At 41.1% G+C, this 27,548-nt stretch overlaps 1 protein-coding gene across 1 annotated transcript in view; it reads left to right on the forward strand.

Annotated features, from left to right (window-relative positions):
- The window catches only part of c1qtnf4 (C1q and TNF related 4), a 36,943-nt gene extending 14,343 nt beyond the window's left edge, over window positions 1-22,600 (forward strand). Inside the window, exons 2-3 of the mRNA XM_028583442.1 lie at window positions 19,162-19,523; window positions 21,244-22,600. Of these exons, the coding sequence (XP_028439243.1) occupies window positions 19,167-19,523; window positions 21,244-22,077 (1,191 nt within the window). The 5' untranslated portion in view covers window positions 19,162-19,166 and the 3' untranslated portion in view covers window positions 22,078-22,600. The remainder of the gene's footprint in view (window positions 1-19,161; window positions 19,524-21,243) is intronic.
- The last annotated feature ends 4,948 nt before the right edge of the window (window positions 22,601-27,548 follow it).

Raw genomic sequence — 27,548 nt, forward strand, 5'->3', positions numbered from 1 at the left:
GCGAGACTACAGTATTGGTACCGGTAATCATTTTTAGATACTTCATCCTAAAATAACTCCCTGAAATCTCAATTTGAAGCCGTTGGACAGTGAAAGAGGACAGATGAAGATTCAATGTGCATTAACGTCCTTGTTGATGACATGAGAGATAATGAGGGATAGAAAACCATTGTCATGAATAAGCACAATGTCAGTTCCCATGGCCTGCAGAAGCTTGTGTTGTTGCTTATTCATATGGTTTGAAGAGCTGCTTAAGACAAAGTGTCAAAGACGGTGTGTATTTTCTCATCAGGATCAAGCTTCTCTCCTCTCAGCAGCCCAGGATTTGGACCGGCTCTCGCTGATTGTCGTGTCTGTGAGGCTTTCAAGGCTGCATGCTGCTATTCTACCAAAAATCATTTTCAAAAGGCGCTTTTACTTTTAGATAGCAGTGGGAGAGGAGGAGGCAGCGGTCCCCATTACTGCCCCCTTTTGTTGTTGGGAGATGGGGGAGGTTGGCCTTGAGCTGGAGCTTCACAATGGATGTTTGTCTCAACTCATAAAGCAAAAGATATTTCATCCTTTGTGTGGGTAAACAACTGCATCAGTGTGAATGTATGCCGGCAGTAATTTGAGCCTGGACACAAACAGGAACGATGTATGATTTATCTTATGTAGACATGACTTACCAAGTTGGATTTTAAACTAAAATCTGTGAACTCAAAAATATTTCACATTCTCATCATGAATTTACTGTGGATGAAAATTGCATACAACTTTAAAAGCTTATTTTTTTTACAAAGCAAAATGTATCTAGGGTGAGATGAGAGGATTGACATAAGTATGGCACTTGAGGTGTGACATGTTTAGCCCAGCTTAGCATAAAGACCGGAAACAAATGGACGCAGCGCACACAGTGGAGTGTGCGCCATTTGAGATGGTGTATTGCAAAAGTTTTACAAAGTGTAAACCGTCATCAATGAAAAAGGAGCTCTCTGCTGTGTTCAATGATACCTCACACAATATGATAAACAGGTCATTAGTTATGAAATGGGCGTGGCTTAAGCATAGGGGCGGGCCAAACCATCTCCAATGAAAAGGGAACTCTCTACTGAGTTCAATGATACCTCACACAATGGTCTAGATCAAACAGGTCATTAGTTATATAAAAAAGGGGCGTGGCTAAAACATTGTGGGCGGGTCAAACCATCACCAATCAAAAAGGAACTCTCTGCTGAGTTCAATGATACCGCACACAAGACTACCTTAAACGGTTCAAAAGCCATAAAAGGGGGCGTGAATTATTTATTATGCTCGGGCCCTAACCAGCTAGCCTGGCTCTGTCCAAAGTAAATAAAATACACCTCCCAACAACTCTAAACTCCACTTTACACAATGCACTGTATCTTATTTAAGCTAAACAGAAATGTCAAAGCGACAATTTGTGGTTTCAGGCCGAGCTTTATGTTAAAAAAGTTCAGAAATCCATCTACAAACAAAGCTCTAATTTTTAATAAATAAGTTTGTTTTGAGGTTTGATGTTTTATATTGTAGAAATGTCAAAACTACAATTTGTGGATTTCCTGGTAACCTCACGGTGATGACAAGACTGTGTAGCTGTGTCTGAAATCCCTCCCTGTTAACTATATATTGAACTATATTGCTTTTTAGGGATAGACCCAGGGCCGATTATCTGTCTATCCCTAAAGAATGGCCGATAATTTGCAGATTATCTGTATCAGCATTTTATTAACATTTAATTTATGATAACTGATAAAGTTAACTAATTAAAAAGTGTTCTACTTTGGCTCGGCTACAGCTCGGTATCTGTCCCTCTGCTTTGGTTTCACTCACCACTGAGTCAGACTTAATGTTCCGCCCACAACGCTATCTGACTCTCTTTTACTGGGTATTATGTTTCTAATTTATTAAATAATTGCTTAAAACATTTAAACAAAGTTTTGTGTTGGAGTTTGTAACATTCCAAGATCTTAATTTTGACTTATAGATTTTCATTTTCACTGTAAATGCATATCGGCTCCAAATATCGGTTATGGGTTTCATTAACTACTAACAATCGGTATCGGCCTTAAAAAAACTGTTTCGGTCGATCCCTTCCGGTTTTTTGGGGGTTTTATATTTTAAGTGCCCGAATTATCAGTGTCGGCACCATAGTGCTCTCCAAATTCCAACAAGAGACGTGTGTAAATCAGTGGATCTTTTTTTTTTTTTGCGTCAGAACCCCCGCGAAATGACTCGTTTCACTATCAGAATTGGATCCATTGGGTCTGATAACATTTGGAAAGTCTAGAAGAGCCAGAATCTTGATTTACTGGCCACAATATAAAGTAAAACTGTAGTGCCTGCAATGTAGGGAGTAGTGAATGTTGAATAGTGTGTCCTTGACATGTAGACCTACTTTACTTTCTGCTAACAATCCCACAATGCAAAGCGATACATTTATAGATGCATAAAGTGATGATGAACCATGAGTCCCGACATTATTTCATGCTACAAATCAAACCTCTGAGTCCCTATGATAGGGAGCAGTGAATGAGTGAACAACGGAGTGATTTCAGACACAGCTTGGAAAGTCACTGTTGGTATCCATTTTCCCTCCAATATTTATGCTAGGCTAGGCTAATTGTTTCTGGCTGCAAATACATGAGATTTATATCAACCTTGGCAAATAAGCATATATCCCAAAATGTTTTCTTTAAGAGAAACAAAGCGGATATATGGTATGCAAATATAGGCACATAAAAAGAATAGTGTGCGTGAATGTCATTAATGCACATGTGCAATGAGTGTTTGTTAATTTGGCTTTAGTGCAGGCAGGCAGCCGTGCTCGACTATACAACGGAACAAATGTTCTCTGTGTGGCTTTGATCTAATGACAGAGAGAGATAGATGGATGAATGGAGGTGGGGGGGGAGGTATGAGTGGTTGTTAAGGGAGGCAGAGATATGGATTTACACTTGGATCAAACTGATGAGTAAACCTGATGAGAGTTCCGCATGAGCAAAGCGCTTACGATAGAAAATTGAACCACGTGGTTTTGAAGAGTGATACAAGTACTATTTTTAGAGTTAATTACAGTTATTGCCTTCTTGTTCACACTAAATTAGAGCACCAGCTTGTTGATGAAAAAATATCTGTATGTACAGCTATGCACTTAGCCTTCAATTCCAATTACGGTTGAAGACCGCAGTTGGCTTTTGAGATTTTTCAATCATAGTCATTCCAAAAATGATCGGAAGAGAAAATTAATTAGTGCATTAATAAGGACACTGGCTTCACAAAGTTATAGCCATCAAGCTACTGATATTGTCCGCCATACCAGCAAAACACAAAGTAATTAATTTAGTTCTTGTACTAGTGAGTACAAGTAGAAACCTAAAATACATAACGGTTAGCCCAACAGTAACAGTTACTTAGAATTGTGGCTCAATCTGAACCTTACAATAAATGTGCCATAAAACCAAAAACAGTAACCTTAAAAAAGAGGCTTAAAAGCTCCATAGAGCTGCAAAGTCGGCGCAAAATCTCTATGGGTTTGAACCTATGACCACATTCTAGTCCACACAAATAGGTTATGTACTCATAAAACGATGGAGTAAGTGCTGTAGTATAACTAGGAGACAAGTAATAACTGAGGTAAGTTTGGAGACATTACCTTATTTAATCATTAAATTAATACATATTTTTGTTGTATCTCTTTTCGGTGTAGTAATTTGTAGACGTCCCTAAGCACTCGTCTAACTGCAGGTAGCAGCAGCAGCAGCAACAGAGAGCAGAAGAGAGCAGGCTTGTGTTCATAAACTTCTGGTGTACTTACAAACTTTCCAATCCATCGTTTTATGAGTGCATAACCTATTTGTACTACTGTAGAAGTTTGGTATCATTTCGGAAATTATTAGTGGGGTCATTTACAAGATACAAACGTGGGTCCATTAGTCCCTGCGCTAATAAGCTATTCAGCTGATAACGCTACTGTACGCTAACTCTCCCAATGTTAGACCCAGGTGAAAAAAGATTCTGGGGGTGTGTTTGGCTCGAGGTCATGGTGCAAAGGACCCTAGGGGACCCATATTACTCATAAATCCACCGGAGTTTCGAAATTCCAACACAAAGGAAGCGGAAGGAAACTGACATCCAGCCGAAAAGAGGTGCATCCAGCAGAATTTCTGGCGGCACCGGAGCTATCCCAGAAGTTGAACGTCGTGGATATAGACTAACAACCACCTAACATGAAGTCAACTCCAATCACGGTGGAATCGTTCTTTAACTCTAATCTTAGTAGCTGTGAGACAAATTGAGGAGCTCCTAGTTGAGGTTTTAATGGCCTCCTGTGACATTAAGATGACTGCTGTGCACTGCAGCAGGACATATGAAAACATTATTATCAGGTTCTCAGAGCAGACTTAAAGGTAATATAAACTAGTAATCCTCACGCAGCCGGAGAGTTGGTTGTTTTGATTCAGTCGGAGGGCTTATCCGTTCGTTATCACCTTAAGCAGATGGCCGAGCAGTAAGTAGAGATCCACAAAAGCATCATCGCACCTGCACATAAAGCATAAGCACATCCAACACAAGACTAAATACACATACACATGTACACACACACAGACATATTTCCATACATGTATGTGCACATAAATACAAATAAACTACACGTACACAACCACACACGTTATGCTTCACAGTATTGTATAGGACACAGACATACACAATTCATAAACTCACATTTGCACCAAGATTTTACTCAGCACACGCAGTCACACATTTCTTCAGATTCAGATACCAACAGCAACCTACGCAGCTACACACATTCCCACCCACACAACGTATATAGGCCACACACACACACACACACACACTTCCTGTACATCCACTCCCACATAAATAGCAGCAACGCAGCCAAACAACTTCCCACACCTTCACGCTCTATTCTAAATCCACTCTCACAAGAAATGTTTGCCATATTGGTTCAGCCCTCTCTCTCATCATACACTCCCTCTCTTTCCTCGCCTTCCATTTTTCTCTTCCTCTTCCTGTCCTGCATTTCCTCCCTGTCTCAATCATCAGTTATTGATTGGTCTCCAGGGAGGAGAAATTAGCCTTTCCTCCTTCCTTTATTTATAGACCTACAGCAGGGCAGATCTCAGGGAGAGTCACAACCTGAGATGGAGTCGAAACACAGATTCAACTGTGATTTGATTGATTGATTGATTGATTGATTGATTGATTGATTGATTGATTGATTGATTGATTGATGGATGTCTGGATCAAGACGATAAAACAGTAATCCAAAGGATGACATGCTAAAGTAAAATACTTATTTCCAGCACGGTCCTTGGTGTTACACACAGGAAACAATAGACAAGAAGCAGACAAACTCAGACTCAAAAGACATACAGTATTAGGGAGAGAAAAAAAAGACATCACATAAAACGAAAAAATAAACAGAAATGCTGTAAAACAATCCCTCGTGATGATAGGAGTTTTGTAGCAGTAGGCAAACTATTCCATGCCTTGATACCAGTGTATAAGAAAGAATTTTTAATCGCATTATTAGCTCTAGGAACTATGCAGGAGCGGATGCTGACTCTAGTATTACGACTATGCTGCGTGTGGACCATGGTTACATTAGAGCATAAATATTTGGGGGCATGACCATTAACAATGTTAAACATATGGTTCAGCTTAAGTTGTTCTACTCTTGGGGCACCCCGCATGTTATACTCTGTGGATCAGAGAGGGTCCCCTCAACATCACAGACTTGAGTCCTATCTGTTAGGTAAGAAGTGAACCATATGAGTGCTGAGTTACTAAAATCCATGCACTGTAATTTAGAAATCAAAATCTTGTGGTTCACAGTATCGAATGCTCTTTGCAGATCAAGTAGTAGCATACCAACATAATTCCCTTGATCAAAATTCTGACGCACATAGTCGAAAAGGTGAATGAGACAGGTGTCAGTAGAATATGCAGCTCTAAAACCAGACTGGAGCTCATATAATAGATCATGCCTGATGAGATTCTCCTCCACCTGTTCATATACAAGATGCTCAAAAATCTTTCATATAGTTGACAGAATTGATACTGGCCTATAATTCCCAACATCAGCTCTGCTATTTTTCTTAAAAAGAGGGACCACCCTGGCATTCTTCATATGGTTTGGGAAAACTCGCTCTTACTTTATCCTCGGAGACAGAATTAATTGCAAATGCATCTGCAGAGACATTTTTGCTTCTATAAAAAGGAGTTAACAGAAGTTTTGCCATATTTATCTGAAGCACCAGGCAATTTACTGACCAGACTGGCAGCAACGGTTGTAAAGTAATGGTTAAAATGGCAGGCAATCAGCCGCTTATCAATACACATCTCATCTTCAATAATAAGCCCAGAATTTACCAGGCTTTGATTTTGCTGTTGATCCCATATCATTGAGAATTTTCCATAATCTTTTAGGCCGTTTTGCATTTGCAGCAATGGAATCAGTATAAAATTCGGACTTAGCTTGCTGTACCTTGTAACTAACTTGATTTCTAAGATAAGCATAAGATTTATAGTCAGCTGGGAGTTTAGACTTTTTAAACTTTATGAAACATCTATTACGTTGTCTCGTCAGATCAACGATTTCAGATGTCATCCAACGTGCACTTCTATGCTTAATTCTTGTTTCCCTAATTGGACAGTCCTTCCAGAAAAATGTGTAGTTTTTTTGTGATTGTTGCGGGCAAAAATCCTTGATTATTCGGCACGTTTTCTTAAAAAATGCGATGGAATATGCAGGATACTTATGCAATTTTATGCGATGAAATTGCGGGAACTTGCAAAAATTGCGGTTTGATGAAAAAGGGGGAAAAAAGTAATTCCCCCAACACCCTGCTTTTTGATGATGTTCACGTCGCGTAATTACATCACTTCATAAAGTTCCCATGGCAACAGGGGGAAATGGCTGCTCTTGTGTGAAGTAAACGCAACATTTTTCAACTTTCTGCAAAGATATGTGACTTTTTTGCAACGAAAATGCGGGGATTATGAGATCACGCAAGCCCTGCATATTTTGCGCGGAAATTGACAATCTGCAATTCATGCAGCGCAAGTGCGGCGTATTTGAAAGAATGCAGCCCCTGCATAAATATGCGGACTTTGGCTGATTATGCATTGAATTATGCAATCGCATAATCGCGTTTTTCTGGAGGGACTGATTGGAGCGACTTCATCAAGAGCAGCTATGAAACGCTGCTTGAACAAATCCCAAGCCTTATCAACATCATTACATTCGAGCACATCAGACCAGTCTCTCTCAGACAGCCTTTGATTGAATACCTCTGTTTGGTACATCTGTATTTGATGAAACAATGCTCATTTATTGGCTGAGATTTCATTGTCTTGCATGTGCAAAAAAACTGCATTATGATCACTAAAAGCCACATCCAACACACCTGTTTGACTTATCATTCCACAGTCAGATACCAAAATTAAGTCAAGTCAGTGATTTGATAAAAGAGTAGAATAAAAGAGGGAGCCTGTAAAGTAATGAACCTGCCAATGTTCGGCTGTGCAACCAGTGACATGGAACACGACCACACTGATGTGCAAATGTCGTTTCCATGTTTTTGCATTTTGACTTTGAATTGAAAAGTTAGATGTAGCTTCAGCGGTTGAAGAACGACGGTCCTTGAGTCTGCAAGGCTCCAACAATCCATCGTATAATTTAAAAAATGCATGAAGGTCAACCTGAAAATAAGGCTGGTTTTGAAATCTTTGATCGGCTGACCTTCTGGAGACAAAAGGGGGTTCAGCTGACAGGTTGTGCTCGCTTGAAAACGCACAAATAACCGATGGGTGTGTTCAGACACGGCCCCTGTGTCTCTCCCTTGCAACCTTTGTCTTTGTCTTAGAAGGGCACATCAATCTGTTAAGCCTGAGCATACTGATTGAGAATGTCAAACACTGTTATAATCACAGTCACGGAGATTTAGTAGATACTAGGGATCAGATGACAGCGTTTGATGGCTTAAATAATTACCCAGCTGCGGAGGGAAACAGGACTGTCTGTTGCATGATGAAAAGAGTAGACCTGACTTATGGCTTATGCTACCCTTCCATCGTGATGTCTTTCCACCACCTTACAAACAAGGAGCTCTGCTTTCAAAGTAATACCGATCGACAAATCCTTTTTCATTGCCAAAGTCCATCACTCCTAACCAGACAAGAAGGTCAATATTGGATTCTGCAAAACACTGGATTGCATTTAATGGCAATATTTTTTTAAATCTCTGCAATTAACTAAAACTTATGATTAATGGACAATTTGTTACGTTTTCAACCTTGTGTATTTGGGCCGAACATTGCACTCGCCACAGCCAGTGTCAGGGAAACAAGGACTCGCATAAACTATTGTAGATCAACCCATTTCGAATGTTGTCAGCAGGGTGCGATTTGTCGGACGGGGGGGGATGCGTGGGAGTTCCCCCTTTCTGGTCTACATATCTCTGCCTCTGCTGAATTATTTTCATCCCCAATGGGGACAAATGCATCAACCCCCCCTCAAAGTGATCAATGCTACTTCACCAATATACCATATTATCAATAGAAGTATTTTAAACTAAGTAAAGCGCTATAAAGTGAACAGTCTATAGTGCCATAGAACGATAAGATCTGAACGGCAGTTGCTGGATGTGTTTAGCTCCGTGACGCCGGCTACAGAGCTCCGTCATATCAGCGGCAGTTGGTAGATGTGTTTAGCCGCCAATAGATGACTGCCGAAGTGAACCCCGCTCCCCGGCTTGAAAACGCTGTGTTTTATGTTGACACCAAGTTGTGCTATTTCATTTTGATATATTCCATTGAATATTGAAGTTTATAAATAAGTGTTTTGGCATGGCTGGCCGAGTAGCACTATCCATGGTATTGGAAGGGGGATTTGATTCTTGAATATTTTGTTTTGTTGTGCATGATCAAAAACATCACCCCCCTCTGTTTTTTTAACAAATCGCACCCTGGTTATTAGCCCTTTAAATGGCCGTTATCAGTTGTCATCACTACCATTATAATGGTTCAGATGGGGCAGACTGTGAAACATTTGGTTGACACAAAACTACTTGGTTAGGTTAAGGAAAAGATCATGGTTTGGGTAAAATAAGCATGTTTGTAACGTAACTTAAGCTACGTATGTAAGCTAAGTACATTAAGTACTTGACATAAGTTAAAGTAAATCAAGGTGTCGACTTTTGGTTTTACAGGGGACACCAACAGCAGCCTCCTGGGTAAAAGTCCTGTGTTTATATGACACACCCTTCACCTTCCCGTGAAGGTGTGGATGTGTTTATGTGTGCATTAGAACAACTGCCGTGAAACCAATCAGAAAATAAAATTGTATTCCTCTGATTCATGGCTTTGTTCGGTGCTCCCTCTATTTATTCACTTTCTAGCTCACTCAACAATGTTCACATGGTTTAACTTCACTACCAAGACTTAAATCTTACAAAAACACGTTTTAATTTTGTCGGAACGTCAAGACGAGAAAACAACTCTGAGTTTTATCACCACCTTAAAACGATTGAGACGACAGGAGCGCACCCCAACTCTAGCTAGACTCTCATGATTTAATTCCGATATTGGACATTTTGTGCGACAGTGGAATCGCTTGAAAAGTCGTTTGGTGTAAGGTCGGCATTAGGATTACTGGGCTGCTTTGTGATTTGCCCATCGGGCCTTTAACCAGACCTCAACCCTTTACATCATGTGTGGCGAACACACACATAGGCCTGTTACAATTATTACATACTGTAGTTGTCTAATTGTCAATTGTTTTTTACATAAATCGTGGATTCTTATTAGCTAAGGTTTTAAGAGGTATGACTGTTGATGGTAATTGTTGATTTTGTTTAGACACACCAAACTTTAATTATATAAGGAATTGTAAAGAATTGAATGTAATTCAGACTGTGTAGCTAAAGCTATGCTAGTTGGTGGCACTTAACCCTATACACGTTCATAGCACTAAGAATGATGAGGGGGGATTTAGAAAAACTGTTTTATGATAATAAAGAGACGTGGTTTACTTCATAAGCTGTGTACCTGTGCTACTACATTATTTGGGTCACATAACAGTGATATATAACCAAAAGATGTATCCTAGAATTCATTCAAAACTTTACTTTGTTTAAAAAAAAAAGTAATAAATAAATATTTTTATATTTAACAGAAAGAGACAATATATTGTATTATTATTTCTGAGACAAATAATTGTACAGCAAATTTTGGAATTGCTCCACACACACACACACACACACACACACACACACACACAGACCCCTACGCTGCTCATTCAGGCATCACTCAGGGAGTCACCCGTCCATGTGACTGCTCACCTGAGACCACGTTTGCCTCGAAAGACCCCCCTAAGATCAGAGTCCTCCTGATAACACTGCAGCTGGGGTCACTGAGGCGTACAACCCTCTCATCTTCTTTATTCAGTGCTTCAGTATTAAATTAAACTGGCAGGAAACAAAATGAAAAGGAAAACAGTATCTGAAAACACATGGTGGAACGATAGTGTAGCACACCAGCACATCAAAGTAAACAGACTATATGTCACCATCCTGAGGCTGCGGCGAGGACACACACTCCCTTTGTCTCAATGTTTAAACAGTAAGAGGAAACCCAAGAGCAGATCCAGCATTCTCTGGGGGGGGAGGAGATCTCTAAGTCTGCTCAAGCCTCTGGGAATCCCCCAGGAGGAGATGGAGGAAGCTGCTGGGCAAATGGAGTCAGGGCTTGGGGGGGTCCATCCTCTGGGGACTGTAGCTCAGACACAGATAGGCAGTGAGGGACTGGATGGATGGAGATTATTGTTATCAGCAAAACTTTGCAATTAATAATATAATTGACGGCATTAGTCCCACTAATCCGTTTCCTCTTTTATATGCATAACAAATGAATAAATGTAGAGCTGCAAAGATTAATCAGTGTTTCCCATACATACTTGGGCGCACCGTCCAGGTAGATTGAAACCCACCCAGGTAGATAAAATCCAAATAAATTTTTTTTCCCAATAAACAATGTATTTTTTTTTTACAGCACACACGGACCAGCGGTCTCCAACCCCTCCCACTTGTGAAGTCGCGCTCCGCGTGCATGACAGCGTCAGCGCTTCACTTCAGGCTAGTAGCATGCTGCTGGTGGTCTTGCCGTGGGATTAACTGTATTAACAAACCGTAAAAATGCCGCGGCCGCACCACTGTGAAAGCTTCCTGAATGTCATTTTTCAGAGTTCGGTTGTTACCCTTGTCCGCGGCAGTCTCCTCCATATCTTTATAATGGAGCTAACTGGAGCTAACCGCTAACGGAGCTTAACAGTGAACGGTGTGTTTACGATCCCCAAAACACGGAAAAAAACACTTTAAAAAAAACGAACAAATATCTAACAAAAAAAAATTCTAACTTTAGATAGCCTTAGTCTTTATTACTTCCTTTATTTAACAGGAATTAGGAGACGACAATGTTGAGATTTTTAATAACATGCAACTGTCTGTATGGATCGTTGTATTAAAGTTGAGTTACATATAGCCTATTTGGGCTCTGGGTAATCAGGTATTTTATCTGCTGAACCATAGGCGCCGATTTATGTTTTCCTCCGTGGGTGCTCACAGGCGCATGCCCATTTAAAAAAAAGTAGTCAAAAAATGTTTGCATTTCAGAACCTTAGGAAACGGACAGCGGTCGATACAAACACACTATTAACTCCATAATGAAACTGTAAAGTAGGCTATCATTCTTCTCAAAAATACAGATAGGATTGGAGATGAGAAGTTTAACTGACCACCAACTACCGCTGACCTGACGGAGCACCACGACCGGCCGCTCGCGGTGCTCTGTATCCAGCGCGCAGTAGCTAATTCTGGGGTATCAACGGCGATCAGCTCCATGGGAAATTAAGAACTCTGCACTGGTGGTGGATGTCGTTGATGCACTTGCATCATTAGGTTTGCTTTTTTAATAACAAATCTGTCCATTTAATTCTCTCATTACCTAACGCACATGCACGCACTGTGGAGGGGATGGAGGCGTTTTCATCCAAGAGGCGCTGTGATTGGTGGATAGGCTATGGAGCAGGGGACTGACAGCGACATAAGCAATTACATTATGACTGACGCTCCAGTTAGCACCAATTGCAATGTTTAATTTTAAATGAATGTAGCCTACTGGCAGTCTGGCACACGTGGGCACTCAGGAGCCTGACACTGACTGTAGCGTGTAGGTAGCAGTGGACAATAATAGAATATATTAGAACTTTCTACAGTCAAAAATCGCAGATAAAGGCTTTTTAACCAAATACTACGTGACCTAAAATGTTTCAGTAATGTGACCCGGAATTGGGGAGAATTTAACAACATTGGCAGCCAAGAAGACATAATTTACTGCTGTTATAATGTAGATATATGTTACAATGTAACAATGTTAACACCACAGGAGTAGCTTTAAAAAAAAAAAAAAAAAAAAAAAAAGAAAACACTCCAGTTGTTCCTGCCTGGAGCAGATGAGCTTAGAGTTGCATAACACTTAAACGAGAGCAGAAAAAAAAACTTTCTCTAAAATACATTTACCTCATTATTTGAAAACATTAAAGGTGCAATATGTAATACTGACAGCTAGTGTTTAAAATAGTTACTGCAGTATACATACAAAATACTGGAGAGAGTCGTCTCCCCCGCCCCCTCATCCCCAGACTCGAAGTTCACGGAGGTTGTCAGGCTGAGACCGCAGCATCCACAACAATGTTACTAGACGCTTGTTGTCTCACATAACCAGACATTCCCTCACAGCACAGCGGAGTAGCTAACGTTAGATGCTGGCTATAGGCTATTGACAGTCAAAGAAGCCTGTGCTCACGCGGAGCTCTGTACCCAACTGACAGACACACTTTTTCGGCTTAGAATTACCCTAGAAACTGCTAAAAATCCCACAACCTGGCCGTCCTCTCCACACACCAGAAAGACACACTTCCTCGGCTTAGAATTACGATAGGAAATGCTAAAAATACCACTACTTTGCCATCCTTTTCCACCCGACTGAACACAATTTATTGGCTCAGAATTACGGCAACAATCGCTAAATACACTGCAAACTTACGGTCCGCTCTTCCCGATTTACAGCCCCGCCCCTCTCTTGGCTTAAAATAACTCACCGTTGTCGGCTCCAGCCGCTGAAGAGGCTACACGTTGCAAACAGCCATGGCCCGCTTGCCTGGTCCTCCGGTAACATTAGCAGTTAGCAGGGTTAGCATGCTGCCGTTAGCCAGGACCAGTCGGGATCACTTTACTGGCTATGTCTCAATTGTTTTTGCGAGTAACCAACTCGGGTACTCTAGCTATATAATTCAATGTGAGTACACAAATGTTGAAATGACATAAAATGCCCGTCCCTAGTATCCGTGATAAATTAGCCTGAAGCTAATGCTTACCTGTTCAGGAGAAAATAAGCCAACTCTGCGTCCTTTTGGGCTCTAAGCTGTCTCCATCTTTCAAATACATCTCCAATATTTAGACGGGTTTGTTACGTCTCTGGTCACGCAACTGTTAGAAACATGCCGGTTTGTCGGGTAGAATCTTTCTCCGTTGATCCTGTTCGTTTGTTTGCTGCTTTCATGGCTGTACTAACGTTACAGCTGTAGCGCGCTGGGTTTACGTTTTTACAGGTATATGTGGCAACCCGGCCTGCCTGTCAAACTGGGCCGTTGATAACAACACACAGACCAAAACACGGAATGGAACGGAAATTTCAAAAGGAGAAAATACTGGAATTAGCATTGTTGTCAGAAAAGATAGTATTTCAACTTAGCATGTTTCCTTAATATCTGTTGATGCATTGGGGTCATTTTTGGATTTATTACTGTAAATATATTACATATTGGACCTTTAAAATCCAACATTATAACATTGTTGACAGAAAATACAGAAAATCATAAAATGTCCACTATAAATTAACTATTTTGATAATCAATTAATAGGTTTGAGTCTTTTTATTTTTTTTATTTTTTTAAGGACATCATCTTGGGCCTTGGGGAAAACTGGTCGACATTTTTCACCATTTTCTGACATTTTATAGACCAAACAACTAATCTAGAGAATAATCAACAGAGTTATTGACTATGAAAATAAAATAATCGTTAGTCGCAGCCCTAAATTAATCCATTAATCTCTATGTGGGCGTTTGGCCATCATGATAAAGTGCTGGTGGTCATTTGCTGGAAGGTTACTGGTGAGTGGGGTATAGCACCATTGTGAGGGAAGCAATGAATATATAATATTTTCTTCTCTTGAAACAAGTATCATCAACAACGTCCATCAAGGTAATTAACTTGTGCCGGTTACAGTGAAGCTGCTCAGTGAAGTGTGGTTGCACTGAGAGGCACACATAAATGAAACAGTGTTCACAATATTTGACACATTTAACACGGCTATCATCCAGTGATGTGGTTTGGGTTGAAACAAGTATGTTTATCAATGATCACATATAACAGTATTCAGTAAGAGTCAGTGATGACTTTTAGTTTCACACGGGACAAGAATAGTGGTCTCCTTGGTGAGAGTGCTGTTTGTTTGAACCATCCATCCTCCCTGTCCTCCTTTGTCACTCTTTATACCAAGTCACAATATAAGTCAGTAGAGACTAAATGCCATGAAGTGAAACAAAAAAAAATGCGTAGTGATAACACGCAAAATGACAAAAAAAAGAAATTGACGCCATCTGGTGATACCAGGCTGGCTTAAACCAAGTTAACTTATGCAAGGCATTCCGAAATCTAATTAAATAAACATTGCCTATTGCAACGCAATGTGACCAATCTAAAATAAAATAATACTCATTTAAAATGGTGCATGTAACTATGGAAGAAGTGACAGACTAACTAAAAAACTATGCTTTTTCAACTTCTGCTCCACTCTTTTCTGTTCAGCGCCGTTGTATTGCTCCTCTCTGTGCTTAACTCCCATGGGTGCTCATTATGGAAGAGGTTTGTTTGTTTGATCTATTCTTTCATTGCCGTTTTTAACCTGAAGGATCAAACTCTCTAAGGAGCACAGTCTGTCAGCATGACTAGTTGAAACGGATGCCATTACACAGACAAACAAACACCATTTCTTAGTGCAAGCTGCAATTATATGAACACGCCGAACTGCTGCATTGTAAATTTTGTTGGTATGGTAAAAAGAAAAAAAGAGTGTAGGAAGGAAAATAATATCTTCATCAAACTGGTGCTGCAGTATCTTTGTTTCTGCTGCAGCGGGACAATCAGACAAAAAGCAATCAGTTGTGCCTCAGTGCCTTAAGTACAATTAACTGCTATAAATAGTTTCCATTTAAAGAGGTCGATTTTGTATAAACATACAAGGAGAACATTTAGTTTCAACAGTAAATAACTTTAAGGCTTCGATAGTGATGCACTGTGACTGTGAAAACAGATATAATGGACAATAAAGACAAAAATATGCAACCCATAAAGCAGAACGTCTAATATTATTGCATCGGGTGAAATGTTTTATCATTCAGAGATTACACTCTGAATTTAGTCTCTCATTGCCAGATCTATCTCCACAGCGTTGTGGAGTAAGGTCTCGCTCCTCCACAGATACAATCCAGCAAAGGAGAAAAGAAAATGCTCTGGGTTGTTTGCATTTCTTTAAACCAATCACAATAGTCTTGGGCGGTGCTAATTTTCGGTCGCAGCGACAGTGGCTCTGCAAATAGCCTCAGGAAGGAACTTGTTTTGGTGGAACATTACCCCACAAAAGAAAACACCACATACAATATTAAATGAAGTTAACTGTTCAAACAATACAGTAATGTGAGCTATTTAAATTAGCTGGATACATGGTTAAACGTAATTTGCTCTTACCAGTGTATCCCCGTGTGTAGCCTACTTCGTCCACAGCAATCCCACCAATCGGTCCCAAAACATCCCAGTTAGAAAGGAAATGCCGTAAACGTATTCTTTGTAAATCTTTACAATCATACCCAGAAAAAACAAGAAGGCCTGCCCTGTCGCAAGATCAAAGTTTTCTCCTAAACTTGACATTTTAAGCATGTAGCTTGCTAGCTCGAAGTTTGTTGTTTTCCCAAAGAGAATGGAGTAAGACGACGGCAACACACAGACGTGGGAGGCGATTATCCTGGAAATGAACGGCCGTTGATCCAGACTACTCTGAATCAGACACGCTATGTGATTCATACCACTTACCAGTAGTTAAAAGTAACTCAATACAATTCAAGTACAATTTTGAGGTACTTGTACTTTACTTGAGTATTTCCATTTTATGCAACTTAATACTTCTACTACACTAAATTTCAGAGGGAAATATTGTACTTTTTATTCCACTTCACTGCAGCTCCACCTCTAAATAGTACTGTAGCATATTTCATAACAGTCATATGCTACATCTACACTACTACGTTTTGGTTAAAAAAAAAAAAACAGGCCTGACGCATGTGCACATTTTGGTGAGTTTCTGAGTATGTTCAGGCCCTCAAAAACACCTTTGAAAGGTAAAAATAATAATAATAATAATAATAATAATTATAATAATTATAATAATAATAATACCTTCAATTTAAATAGGGTGCTCGGGCCTTAATAACTTTTGCTACATTTACGCCTCACTCCCACTCACATTACTCCTTCTGAGCCCTTAAAACAGAGACATTTGGAAACACTGATGTCCCAATTTAAGTTTGAAAACTCAAGAGGTTGCTTTGCAGTCTGGATGGGAAGAAACAGAGACATTTAGCATAGTGTATACATATGTACATGTTGATGAACTGTGGTGTGCACTGAACACAGAGATGGGAAGTAATAAAGTACAAATACTTTACGTATTCTCTCATTTTTCAGATATTTTTACTTTTACTCCTTACATTTTTAACACGAATATCGGTACTTTCTACTCCTTACATTTTACAAAATTGGCCCGTTACTTCAGTTTCAAATCATTTCAGTGGAGTTACCGTTATTATTTTTCGCGTCATCAATACCGAATTCAATCTAATTGGATGGGAATATACTGTACGTTGCACTTGACGCACCACTACAAGACGACTCGACAGATTCGGCGGCATTCATTCGCGGTAAATCATTGCGGCTTGATGGCGGTAACGTGAGCACATAGTAGTATGGACAGCGACATGATTGAAAATGAAGAAAACGAAGAAACGAATTTGGCATATTTTATCATTTATATTCTTTCCAGAAGCCATATTTGAGCACACACACCCATACATGTAGATTCCTTTAAATGTTAAGGGGAAGATTAAAAAAGATAAACTGGATCTGTGAATTCTCACAGAATCACAACTGAATTCATATCTTGCTACTATATCTTCAGAATCTTATTAACCTGGAATCCCAGTCTCTGTCGCAATAATAATATATGTGATTTTTAGTTTTAGGCCTATTGGCAGATGTAAAATGTAGGCAATGGCATATAAAGGACCTTTTTTCCATGTCCACTGAAGTTTCTCAGTTTGCACCCTAGTAACATTTGTGTGGTCCAGGTAGCTATGCATAAAAACTTACTTACGTTACTTTTACACTTTAAGTAAATGTCCAAGCCTGTACTCTTTTACTTTTACTTGAGTAAAGAAGTTAAATCAGTACTTCTTTAACGTAAGTATCTGTACTTCTACTTGAGTTCTACAGGAAGCGAGTACTTTTGCCATCTTTGACTGAACATGAAGGCAGCTCCTCTGGGTCTGGTACTGTATCTCTCCACATCATACGCCAAGTCCTTTTGTTGTGAGGGTGTGACAGCTCCACCTGTGTGTGTGTGTGTGTGTGTGTCTGCTTCCTGTTGGTTCATTAGAGGAGGACAATGAGACAATGCGAGCGCTTGTCTCTGCTAATAAAAGACACATTAATAATACCTCCTCTGCTGAGAGCGCTCTGCTTGGATGACTCAATCACAGCACAGGGATCGCCTGTGTGTTTGGTCTTTTCGGGCACATTTGTTGAATCCTGTTGTGTGTGTTTTTGGGATGTGCAAATCAATGCTTGCTCCATTATGCAAGTATTGTCTGTGTGTGTGTGTGGTGTCAGTGTTTTACCTCCAAACTTGTGTTTTCACTCAAAAAGGTGAAGCTTTGTCGGTTTTTCTCTCAGACGAGTGGTGATGTGTGAAGTTTACGACTGTAGTGTATCGAACCTCAATACTTTTTTCATACCGGATAAAATGTGCACCTAGCAATAACTGTCCAAGTACCAAAAGCAGATTTTGAACGTGTGGTTGGATTTTTAATGTTGTTTATTTATTCTTTGATCAGATCGTTCCTGATTTAAGCCAAATTATTGGCCAATTTTTCACCTTGTTGCATGACGTCTGTCTCTATTGTCAAAATGTTCAATAAAGGCAAAATGGTACAGAAACTCAGGTATCATACTGACAGTAATATGTATACATAAAATGATACCCACCAATGCAAAGTTTAGTATTATCTACCTGAGATCTTCTTCTTTGTCAGTCTATTGGTTCCAAAAGAAAATTAGAAGCTTAAAAGTAGCATTGTGTAGGATTTAGTGGCATCTAGCAGTGAGTTTAAAGATTACAACCAATTGAATACCCCTAACCTCAGGTAATGCACAAAACATGATAGGCCCTCTTTAGAGCTCGCGTTCTGGGCTACTGTAGAAACATGGCGGGCTCCGTTAAAGAAGACGTATCCAGGTTTCCTTTACTTGCTTCCCTTCCTCGCGTCACAGTCCATCCCACCAATGAAGCATGGGAGAGATGCGAGGAAATCATGCAAGGAGAGAGGAAACGAAGAGATGTGTTTAAGAAGGATGGAGGCAGGAATAATAGCTTCGGGACGGCCTTCACGACTTCCGTTTCAAGCAAGGAGATATAAAATCTGAGACTTGGGAAGCAGCCCTGCTCCCTCTATAAAAAGGGCTTATTCTAAGCTAACAAAAACACAATTTCTACTTTTCTAACTATTTCTAACACAAATTCCTACTTTCAGGTGATTTTACACTAATGAAAACATAATTATCAATATTGTATTCCATTTCTGCCAATAGATCCCCCTAAATCCTACACACTGCTCCTTTAAAGATCTGAGGGTGGATTTTCATTTGGCATTCATGTAATGAAGCCAATTTTTTTTTTGTTTCTGCAGATACAATGCTGCTCCCAGCGAGCGTTGTGATTGGCCTGCTGTGCCTGTGTCATGCCGGCGGTGCGTGGGGGTTCGCACGTCTGGTGGACGACGTGGAGCTACGCTCGGCTTTCTCGGTTGCACGCACCACCAGCATGGAGGGCGGGCCCAAGATGACTGTGACCTTTGACGCCGTTTACGTCAACATCGGCGGGGATTTTGACCCCAAGACCGGCTTGTTCCGCTGCCGTATCACCGGGGCTTACTACTTCTCCTTCACGGTGGGAAAGTTTCCGCACAAAGACCTGTCAGTCATGCTGATGAAGAACAGGAACGAGGTGCAGGCCATCGTGTACGAGGAAAACGCTGGGGAGGAGAGGAAGGTAGGTTTCACACCTCTGCATCACCGCTCATACCTGCTAGATAACCCAGTCTCACGGCAGTTCGTGAAATGTTCACGTAATTTAATTAATTGATTTGTGTACACGGACACATTTATCTCGGTTTTTTTCGTGATGCTCAGCACGTTTTTTTAAACTAATGTATTTCAATGGGAAGCATCTTTCATGATCACAGCACAATTCTTTCTGCCAGTCGGGCTGCAGCAGAGAAGCTGTATACAGCTTTGCAATTAGTGGTATTTTTAGCCCAGTGCTAGCGCTTTCGACTTACAAAGATACATAACAGCTACAAGCGTATGCACTATACAGGATTTACCCTATTATACTTTATCAACAGGAATTGATAGGTCAAAGAGCAAACAGCCACCCAAAAATAGTCTATAAACAAAGCATCAGGCTATCTTTGACATTTCAAATGAACAACGGTTAAAGTTACTTAGGCTACTGAAGAATACCATAATTCCTCCGTTCAATTATGCCCAAGCTATGCACGCCAAGCTTCTATCCTTAACAAACCATGTATATCGGCTCTTCCAAATCTCCAATTTAACGGGAGAGAGAGGAACAAGAGGGATTAGGATGGTGACCGGCCTCTGACGAGCTGTTACCACCACCATCTTCAGCCAGAGAAGACATTATTTCTTCAGCTTCTTCTTGCGTTGTCACCCCGGCGGGAGGCGTGCTATTAACGTCATCGCTACACAATACATTAGTAAAACCAAATTAATTAGGGTTGTTTTCAAGGATTTTGCGCACCGATTAATGGCCTAGCGTTTATATTTTTTCTACAAATCTTTGAGTTAACATGTATTAAACATGAGTTGAATTTGCACCGTCGCCACGACTTGATGCTCATGACAAGTAGGCTACAGCATGTATAGATATCTTTATTGAAGTGAATTAGGTTTAAATCGCCGTCATGCATGAATGAATGATATTTTAGCAATAGTACACATAATAATCCAAGATGATCACATTACACAAAACTGAAATTGCACGTCAAGATGACACATTGTCAGTATTTTAGAGACCCCCGAAAATTTCACAAATCACGTTTTCAGGGGAGCCCATGTCTTATTAAGGGGAGCCGAGCTCCCCCTAGCTCCCCAGTAGTTCGCACCCTGCGGTTCATTCCAGTGGGGGCTGAGTCCCTTAGGAGTGTTCACATATACACAAACTATTCTGATTAATAGGTCGGAGTTCTTTTGAAGGGCTGAAACGGACCGAGTGTAAAAACGATTCCTTTTTAGGTATCAAGGTGCTGGTAGGCGTAATTGTAAACTTCGAATAGCTAGGTTAGCCGCTTCCAGATTTTGTGCTAAGCTAAGATAACCCTGGCTCCGGCTGAGCTTCTCATCCAACTCTTGGTAATAAAGCGAAGAAGGGGTATTTATTTTAAATGTCAAAATTCAAGTCAGCCTCTGGTTCAAACAATGACTGAATTATATTTCGGGGTTGTTTATTTTCCATCTAAGAAAATGTTGAAAAAGGTCTTTTAATGATGTCAAAGATCTCCAACTGTGTCCCAGTGCAACATGGCTCTCATCACAGAGGTTGCGTTTGTGTTTTGGGTGGGGAGTGAAAGCCGAACAGAGGGGATTACACGCCGAAATCCCCTGAATGAAACGCCGCATGAGGTAGATGTTTGGTGTCCATGTAAAACAGACTCTCTTTGGATATTAAAGCCTGCTTCAATCCTCAGGTGCAGAGCCAGAGTGTCATGCTGCAGCTGGAGTTCGGTGATACCGTCTGGCTCCGTCTCCATGGTGACCCTCGCTACGCGCTCTACAGCAACACCGGACACTACACCACCTTCAACGGCTACCTCGTCTACCCCGACACCTACGGCTTCCAGACACACCAACACCGACATCATCCTGCCTCAAACTCCCAGCAGCCCCGGCAAGACAACACCCCACAGTTGAATAGCAACCAGGACACAGAGCACGTCAGGTCTGGGACGAGAGACACGGTGGTGGTGGCGGCGGCGGAGGAAGGGAAGGAATTGCAAAATAGGGAGGAAGAGGAGGATGAGGACGACGAAGAGGACGAACAGAGATCTGCCTTCTCGGTGGGGCGCACCCAGAGCATCGTGGGAGTCAACCAAGTGGGCATGCCGCAGCACCAGCCGGTCGGCTTCGACACGGCCTTCGTCAACATCGGAGAGGACTTTAACGTGACGGAGGGGGTGTTCACCTGCCGCGTTGCCGGCGCCTACTACTTCTCCTTCAACGTGGGCAAGCTGCCGCAGAAGACGCTGTCCGTCAAGCTGATGAAGAACCACCTGGAGGTGCAGGCAATGATCTACGACGACAGCCAGGGCGAGAAAGCTCTGCAGAGTCAGAGCTTAATGCTGTCCCTAAAAACCGGCGACACCGTCTGGCTCTACTCCCACCAGAAAGATGGTTTCGGGGCCTACAGCAACCACGCCAAGTACATCACCTTCACTGGCTTCCTGGTTTATCAGGACTTACCCAACACCACCAGCATCAGCAGCAGCAGCAGCAGCCAATCACATGCAGAGAAGAAACCCTAGCTGCAGCACATGAGCTAGGGACTGAACGTTGTGGGAGGAATTCATGCAGAGTGGAAAAAGTCTCCATGCACAAAAGGTTTGTGGGTAGCGTGCAGAGTGGAGAGTACTCGTGGTCGTCTATGACGATTCCTCTTCATATGAATTCCTTTCGCAAAAGTCACAGGGACCTTGGACTGAGCGTAGTGCTTAAATGAAAATATCTTCTATTTCCAGCTAATGGAACCTTGAATGGCAATGTGAACTCTAATTGAATATTTCACTCTATAATGGAAACTCAAGTCATTAGCAGCCAAACTCTCGTTTTCAGTTAGAAGTAGTGTACGTCCATGTCATTGAAATTCATAGCAGAACTACCCTGTGTCCACTCTTAGTACTTTGTGATTTAAATATTTTTAATATTGAAATGATTAATAGTGGGTTCAAAAGTTGAAACATTCTCTGGTGGAAGAAAGTTAGCTCCAGCATCTCCCTTAAGATGAAAACTAATGGCATTTTTCCATTACGTGGTACCTGCTCGACTTGCCTCGCCTCTACTCGCCTTTTTTGGTTTTCCATTATGAAAAAATGTCCCTGGTACATCTCCGTCGAGGTTCCAAGCGAGCTGAGGCGATACCAAAAGGTGAGGTGAAAACCTGCAGACTACTGATTGGTCGGAGAGAATCGTCACTAATCACTGCGTCATCATTGCGAGCGACAGAAGGGGGTGTAGTGAGCAAACCCAGCGTTTTTAAATAGTTTAGCCAGCTGTGGTTTTTTTGCTTCCTCCAGCTTCTTTTGAAACTAAATGGGTCTTCTGGCAACAGCGACCCACCTTCGACGTTCTCTGTGTGTTGCGTTAGGTTCACGACAGTTTCCTGCAGCGGCTCTATGGCGACCAGTCGCGCTCACCTCACGCATGAGGCGGTACTAAATCTGCAATGGAAAAAGGAGGACGGGGCACCGCGGCCGAGTCGAGTCAAGCTGAGCCGAGTCGAGCAGGTACCATGTAATGGAAAAACGCCATAAATGGCAATTTAGTCCGATTATCAGGCTCAAAGAATATGGTGATTAAATACATTTGATGCACATTGTATGCTCTTTTTAAACTACAATTGAATTAGCAGCAGAGGGGTATGCTCATCCTACATGCAGTTTTTATTCTGAAGTGAAATATTCCTGCCTATCTGTTATCCTCGTCAAAGACTTGATGTTTCTGCTCGTATGTAAAAAGTCACTTTACTTTCTTTATGTCTTTAGAGGCATGTTAAACTGGTATGAACAGTGCGTTTTGTGTCAAAATGAGTCTCGGCCACAGCGGTAGCAGAGGGCAACAGGACGAAATAGTTTAGGAAAAGACTGCATATCCATCCCGTACCAACTGTTGACCACATGCTACCTCTGGGCTTGCGGGGATCTGGACCATAATTTGATTTCTAATTCTAGCAGCAGTTTAATTCATTTCTTCAGATGGCGACCACTGTGGGGAAAATTGAACAGCTTCTCCCAGGCCACTGTAATATGCATGTCTGTTGAATTTCACGCTGCCGGGAGAAAGATGATGCAGTTCAAACTGTAATGAACCTTGGCTTTATGAAATCACCTTCTCTGTTGGAGAGGCACCATGTGGAGTGATACTTTGCTGTGATTGAACGAACGTTTTTTTTTTTTTTTTTTTTTAAATAACAGTTAACTGGAGGGGAATTTTTGAGAAGTGAAGTTGTGTTATAAACTATGGTCTGAACACGCCAGACCATTTTACTTCATGAAAACTTTTTTTTTCAATATTTCAAAAGAATATAAAAAAAAGAACTATTAACTCAGCAAGGGAGAGCACTAACTGCAGTTTCGTGATTTTAATCGATTTCTGCCTCCAACTCAATACAATAAAAGTAAAAAGAGTTTTGTGATCGGTGCTCAAGGCATTGAAAAATGACATTTAAAGATACACTTATTAATATTTTTCTGTCAACAATAGACCAAAGTCTCACCGCATCAACTTTCCAGCCAAAAAAATGACCAAATCACCAAATGACAGACACAGTTAGAGACTGGCTGGTGAAAATAGTGGAGTATTTAGCAGACAAGCATTCAGACTAATGCACTTCAACAAAGCACAACATTAAAATGAAGGTATATTGCTATATTTACTATGAAATATCTCAAATAAAAACACAATAGAGACCGAGCGCATTTAAGTCCCGCCCCCACCAGAGGGGAAAACAACTCTCCACTCTCCATTAACTTGTATTGCGTGACGGTGCCTCCTCATCATCGCCGTCTGCCAGGGGCGTAGCACAAAATTCTGGGCCCCTCCCCGCATCCACAGCTATTCATTCTAGCATCTTTTTGGGCCCTCCTCACATGAGGGCACTGGGTACTCAGTCCCCATTTTCCCCCCAGTCTCCTGCCATCTGCTGGCAAGCAACAGAAAAATGCCTAAAAGCTGCTGTGTGGTGATATGCACTACCAACAGAGTAAAGAACCCAAAACAGAAGTTATTATAAGCTGCCGAAACGAAAAACTGAGTTTTTATAAAGACAAAAGTGACGTGAGGAATCAGCAGGGAGAATGGGAAGACACTAAGCTAACATTATGACAAATGTTACTATGAAGCAAGCATTTTATTACCAAGTCAAATATCCAAATGTCAGTTTTAGGCTAACTATAGTTATGTACTAGCTAAAACATTTTGACAGTATGTGACTCGTGTTACAGTGGAATGTGGATAAATCAGAAAGCTATGCAGCATTGTGTTTGCCGTAACTTGCTAACACATAGCTAACATTAGCTTACTAACAGCTAACTTGTCCTCTCTGGTAAACAAAGGTTGCTAAAATAATCCTGTGTCATGCTTAAATCTAATGTTTTTTGCTAGCTACAGGCACTTTGTTTGCGTTTCCATTAGCTGCATTTTGTGGCATTGATTGTTTTCCCCTCCAGTGGACATTGCTTTGAGAGTATAACGCGATGCGCTCCGTCTTTATCAAGATAAATCTGAAGGTGTGACCACAATGTGCAGTCAGAGTGGTAAAAATCGGAATTTTCATAAAAGTCTTCACCAAGTCACATCTCTTTTGGAAGCTCACACCTCCTCTGAAAACTAATAAGAGACTTCACACTCTCCCCAGGCCTTGCTTCACTCTACACTGTTACTAATCGACAATTTCCTGTCCTGTATGGCTGCACTGACTTACAATTTTGGACGATGATATGCTAATTTCTTTTCCACAGTAAGAAATTATACTGTGAGTTTGCCTCATTTCAGATAATAATGTATTCTGTCACAGTCCGACCCGTGGTGGTTTCTCTATTTCAGCCTCAGTGAGAGTTCAGTGCACAGAGGTGGACCTATGATTGCTTCAGTTTTACTTTAAAGGCAGACCTGACCCAGTTCAGCAAGTCATGATCAGAACTCGTGGTGTGTGAAGTGACTTGAGCATAACCCATCTGAAGCACTTGTGTGATGCATGCATGCAACTGAAAAATCAAAAAAATGTAAAAGATACTTTCTCGTGACTGCTGAGCAGCTTCACGGGCCCCGTCGAAGACGCCTGTTAAAGGAGAATTCCGGTCGATTTCAACCCGTAGCTCTGTTGTTTGTAAATCAGGAGTACTGTCAGTAGCGAGAAAAACGAAAACAAACGGTGCCGCCTATACCGAGTTATCCTCGTGCTAGATTTTGCACCCAACAGTCTTAAACAAGGCTTAAACAGGGCAAGTTTTAAACGTGTTTTTAGCCTCTAAACGTGTTCGAAATGCCATTACTAGTGCTTAGCCATGTGCAGTTATTCCTTACGAGGCAACACAGCGAATTTGACGGCAGTAGATGTGACAGAAAGGCATAAAAGTTGTGTTAATCCTTACCTCTGTTTATGTACTGCTTTCCGGTCAAGTCCCCACCAATCGAGTGCCGATCTCATACAATCCAATAATCCAAAATGTATTTTTTCCACAAAAAAACGATTTGCCGAGGTCCTGTCCATAGTAATGAGCATGTATCAACAGGCTGTAACCTGACACCGCAGTGAAGCAGAGCTGACCTGCAGTTCAAGAGTTCAGCAGCTCATTTGCATAGGTAACCTAGCAACGGCGGAGCCTGCCTGTCGGCAGAAGCAGGGAGGAGCTCACAGAGCTGACAGACGGAGCTTGGAGTTAGATCAGGACTAATATCAGAAAATGCTCGAGTTTGTGCATTTCCAAATTGCGGCAACCAAATGAAGAGATATTTGAGCTTGAGCTTTCACCGTCTACAACCTCCGCAGCCGGGAGATTTTACCGTTATGGCTGGTTGCACTTCAGCTCCCTTGATAACTTTAGCTACATGAGAGAGATTACCATGTTTGTAGCGAACATTGACTTCACCGAAAAGAGCGTCAGGTCCCGGTATCTGAAGGAAAATGCCATTACTAAAGCGAAAAGACCAGCTGCAGACAAATTGGAGGTAACGTCTTTATGATTTATACTTTCCAAGGCTATTGTAATTCTCACTTTTTTTTCTGTGAAGAAATGTTTCACGGTGTTGGTGAATTCTTGAAAAAAAAAAAAAAACACTAAATGTTGTAACTCCCGTTACTGAGACCCGTGTAAAATATAACCGACATGTAATTAGTAATGATTTATATTATATACATTTAACAGTTATATATTACTGTAATTGCCTTACACCCAACACTGATTATGATAGATGCATCCTCAATGTTACTGTTTTGGCCATTGAGTCTGACTACAAGAGACAGAATAGCTGCAGTGCCACAGTCAACTCCCAAGAAGGCGTCCGGCTGGTCATCCAGCCAGTTTCAAAATAGTTCTTTCAAGTCCACAGAAGAAAAAAGCCCTTACCCCGTCATGGACAGAGAAGAAGGCGACTGCTTTGTAACATAGCCCCAGTTCCTCTGCTGGATAAGAGTGAACTGGTTGCTCAAGCCAGGTCACATTATAAATTGTTCTAGGCCTAGGAAAAGAGTACTGAACTATTTTTTCTTTGTACACTTCAGACTATGCTGCAGCATGATTATGTATAAAACCACACACTGTACATACTTTACATTAATTGTGTCTAGATTGTGATATTGTTATTTCCTTTTTGTTGAAGTAAAGACACAAAAAGCACAAATGTAAATCGTATTGTTATATTATAAAACCACTATAACAGACAGGTGCAGTATAGATCTGTACAATGTACTTATTCTTACAATTTATTTATTCTTACAATTTACTTATTCAACTTTACTTGTACAATATACATATTCTTACGTTTTTCTAATAGAACTGTGCAATTGCTTTGTTTATTGCTAGTAATGGCCATACCAAGTATTACTAGAAATCATAGCTTATGACTCAGAAAATGTCCTCTGCCTCTTTGAATCCTGTGTAACTTCCAGTTGGGGAGGGGTACTCTTGTCTGATTGCTGCTATAACACAGTTAGGCAATGTTCTTCTGGTGCCCCGGCCAAGGCGCTCTCCTCTCAGAACCCGCTCCAGAATCACCCAGT

Source organism: Perca flavescens, chromosome 1, assembly GCF_004354835.1.
Source record: "Perca flavescens isolate YP-PL-M2 chromosome 1, PFLA_1.0, whole genome shotgun sequence".
Taxonomy (NCBI): Eukaryota; Metazoa; Chordata; class Actinopteri; order Perciformes; family Percidae; genus Perca; species Perca flavescens.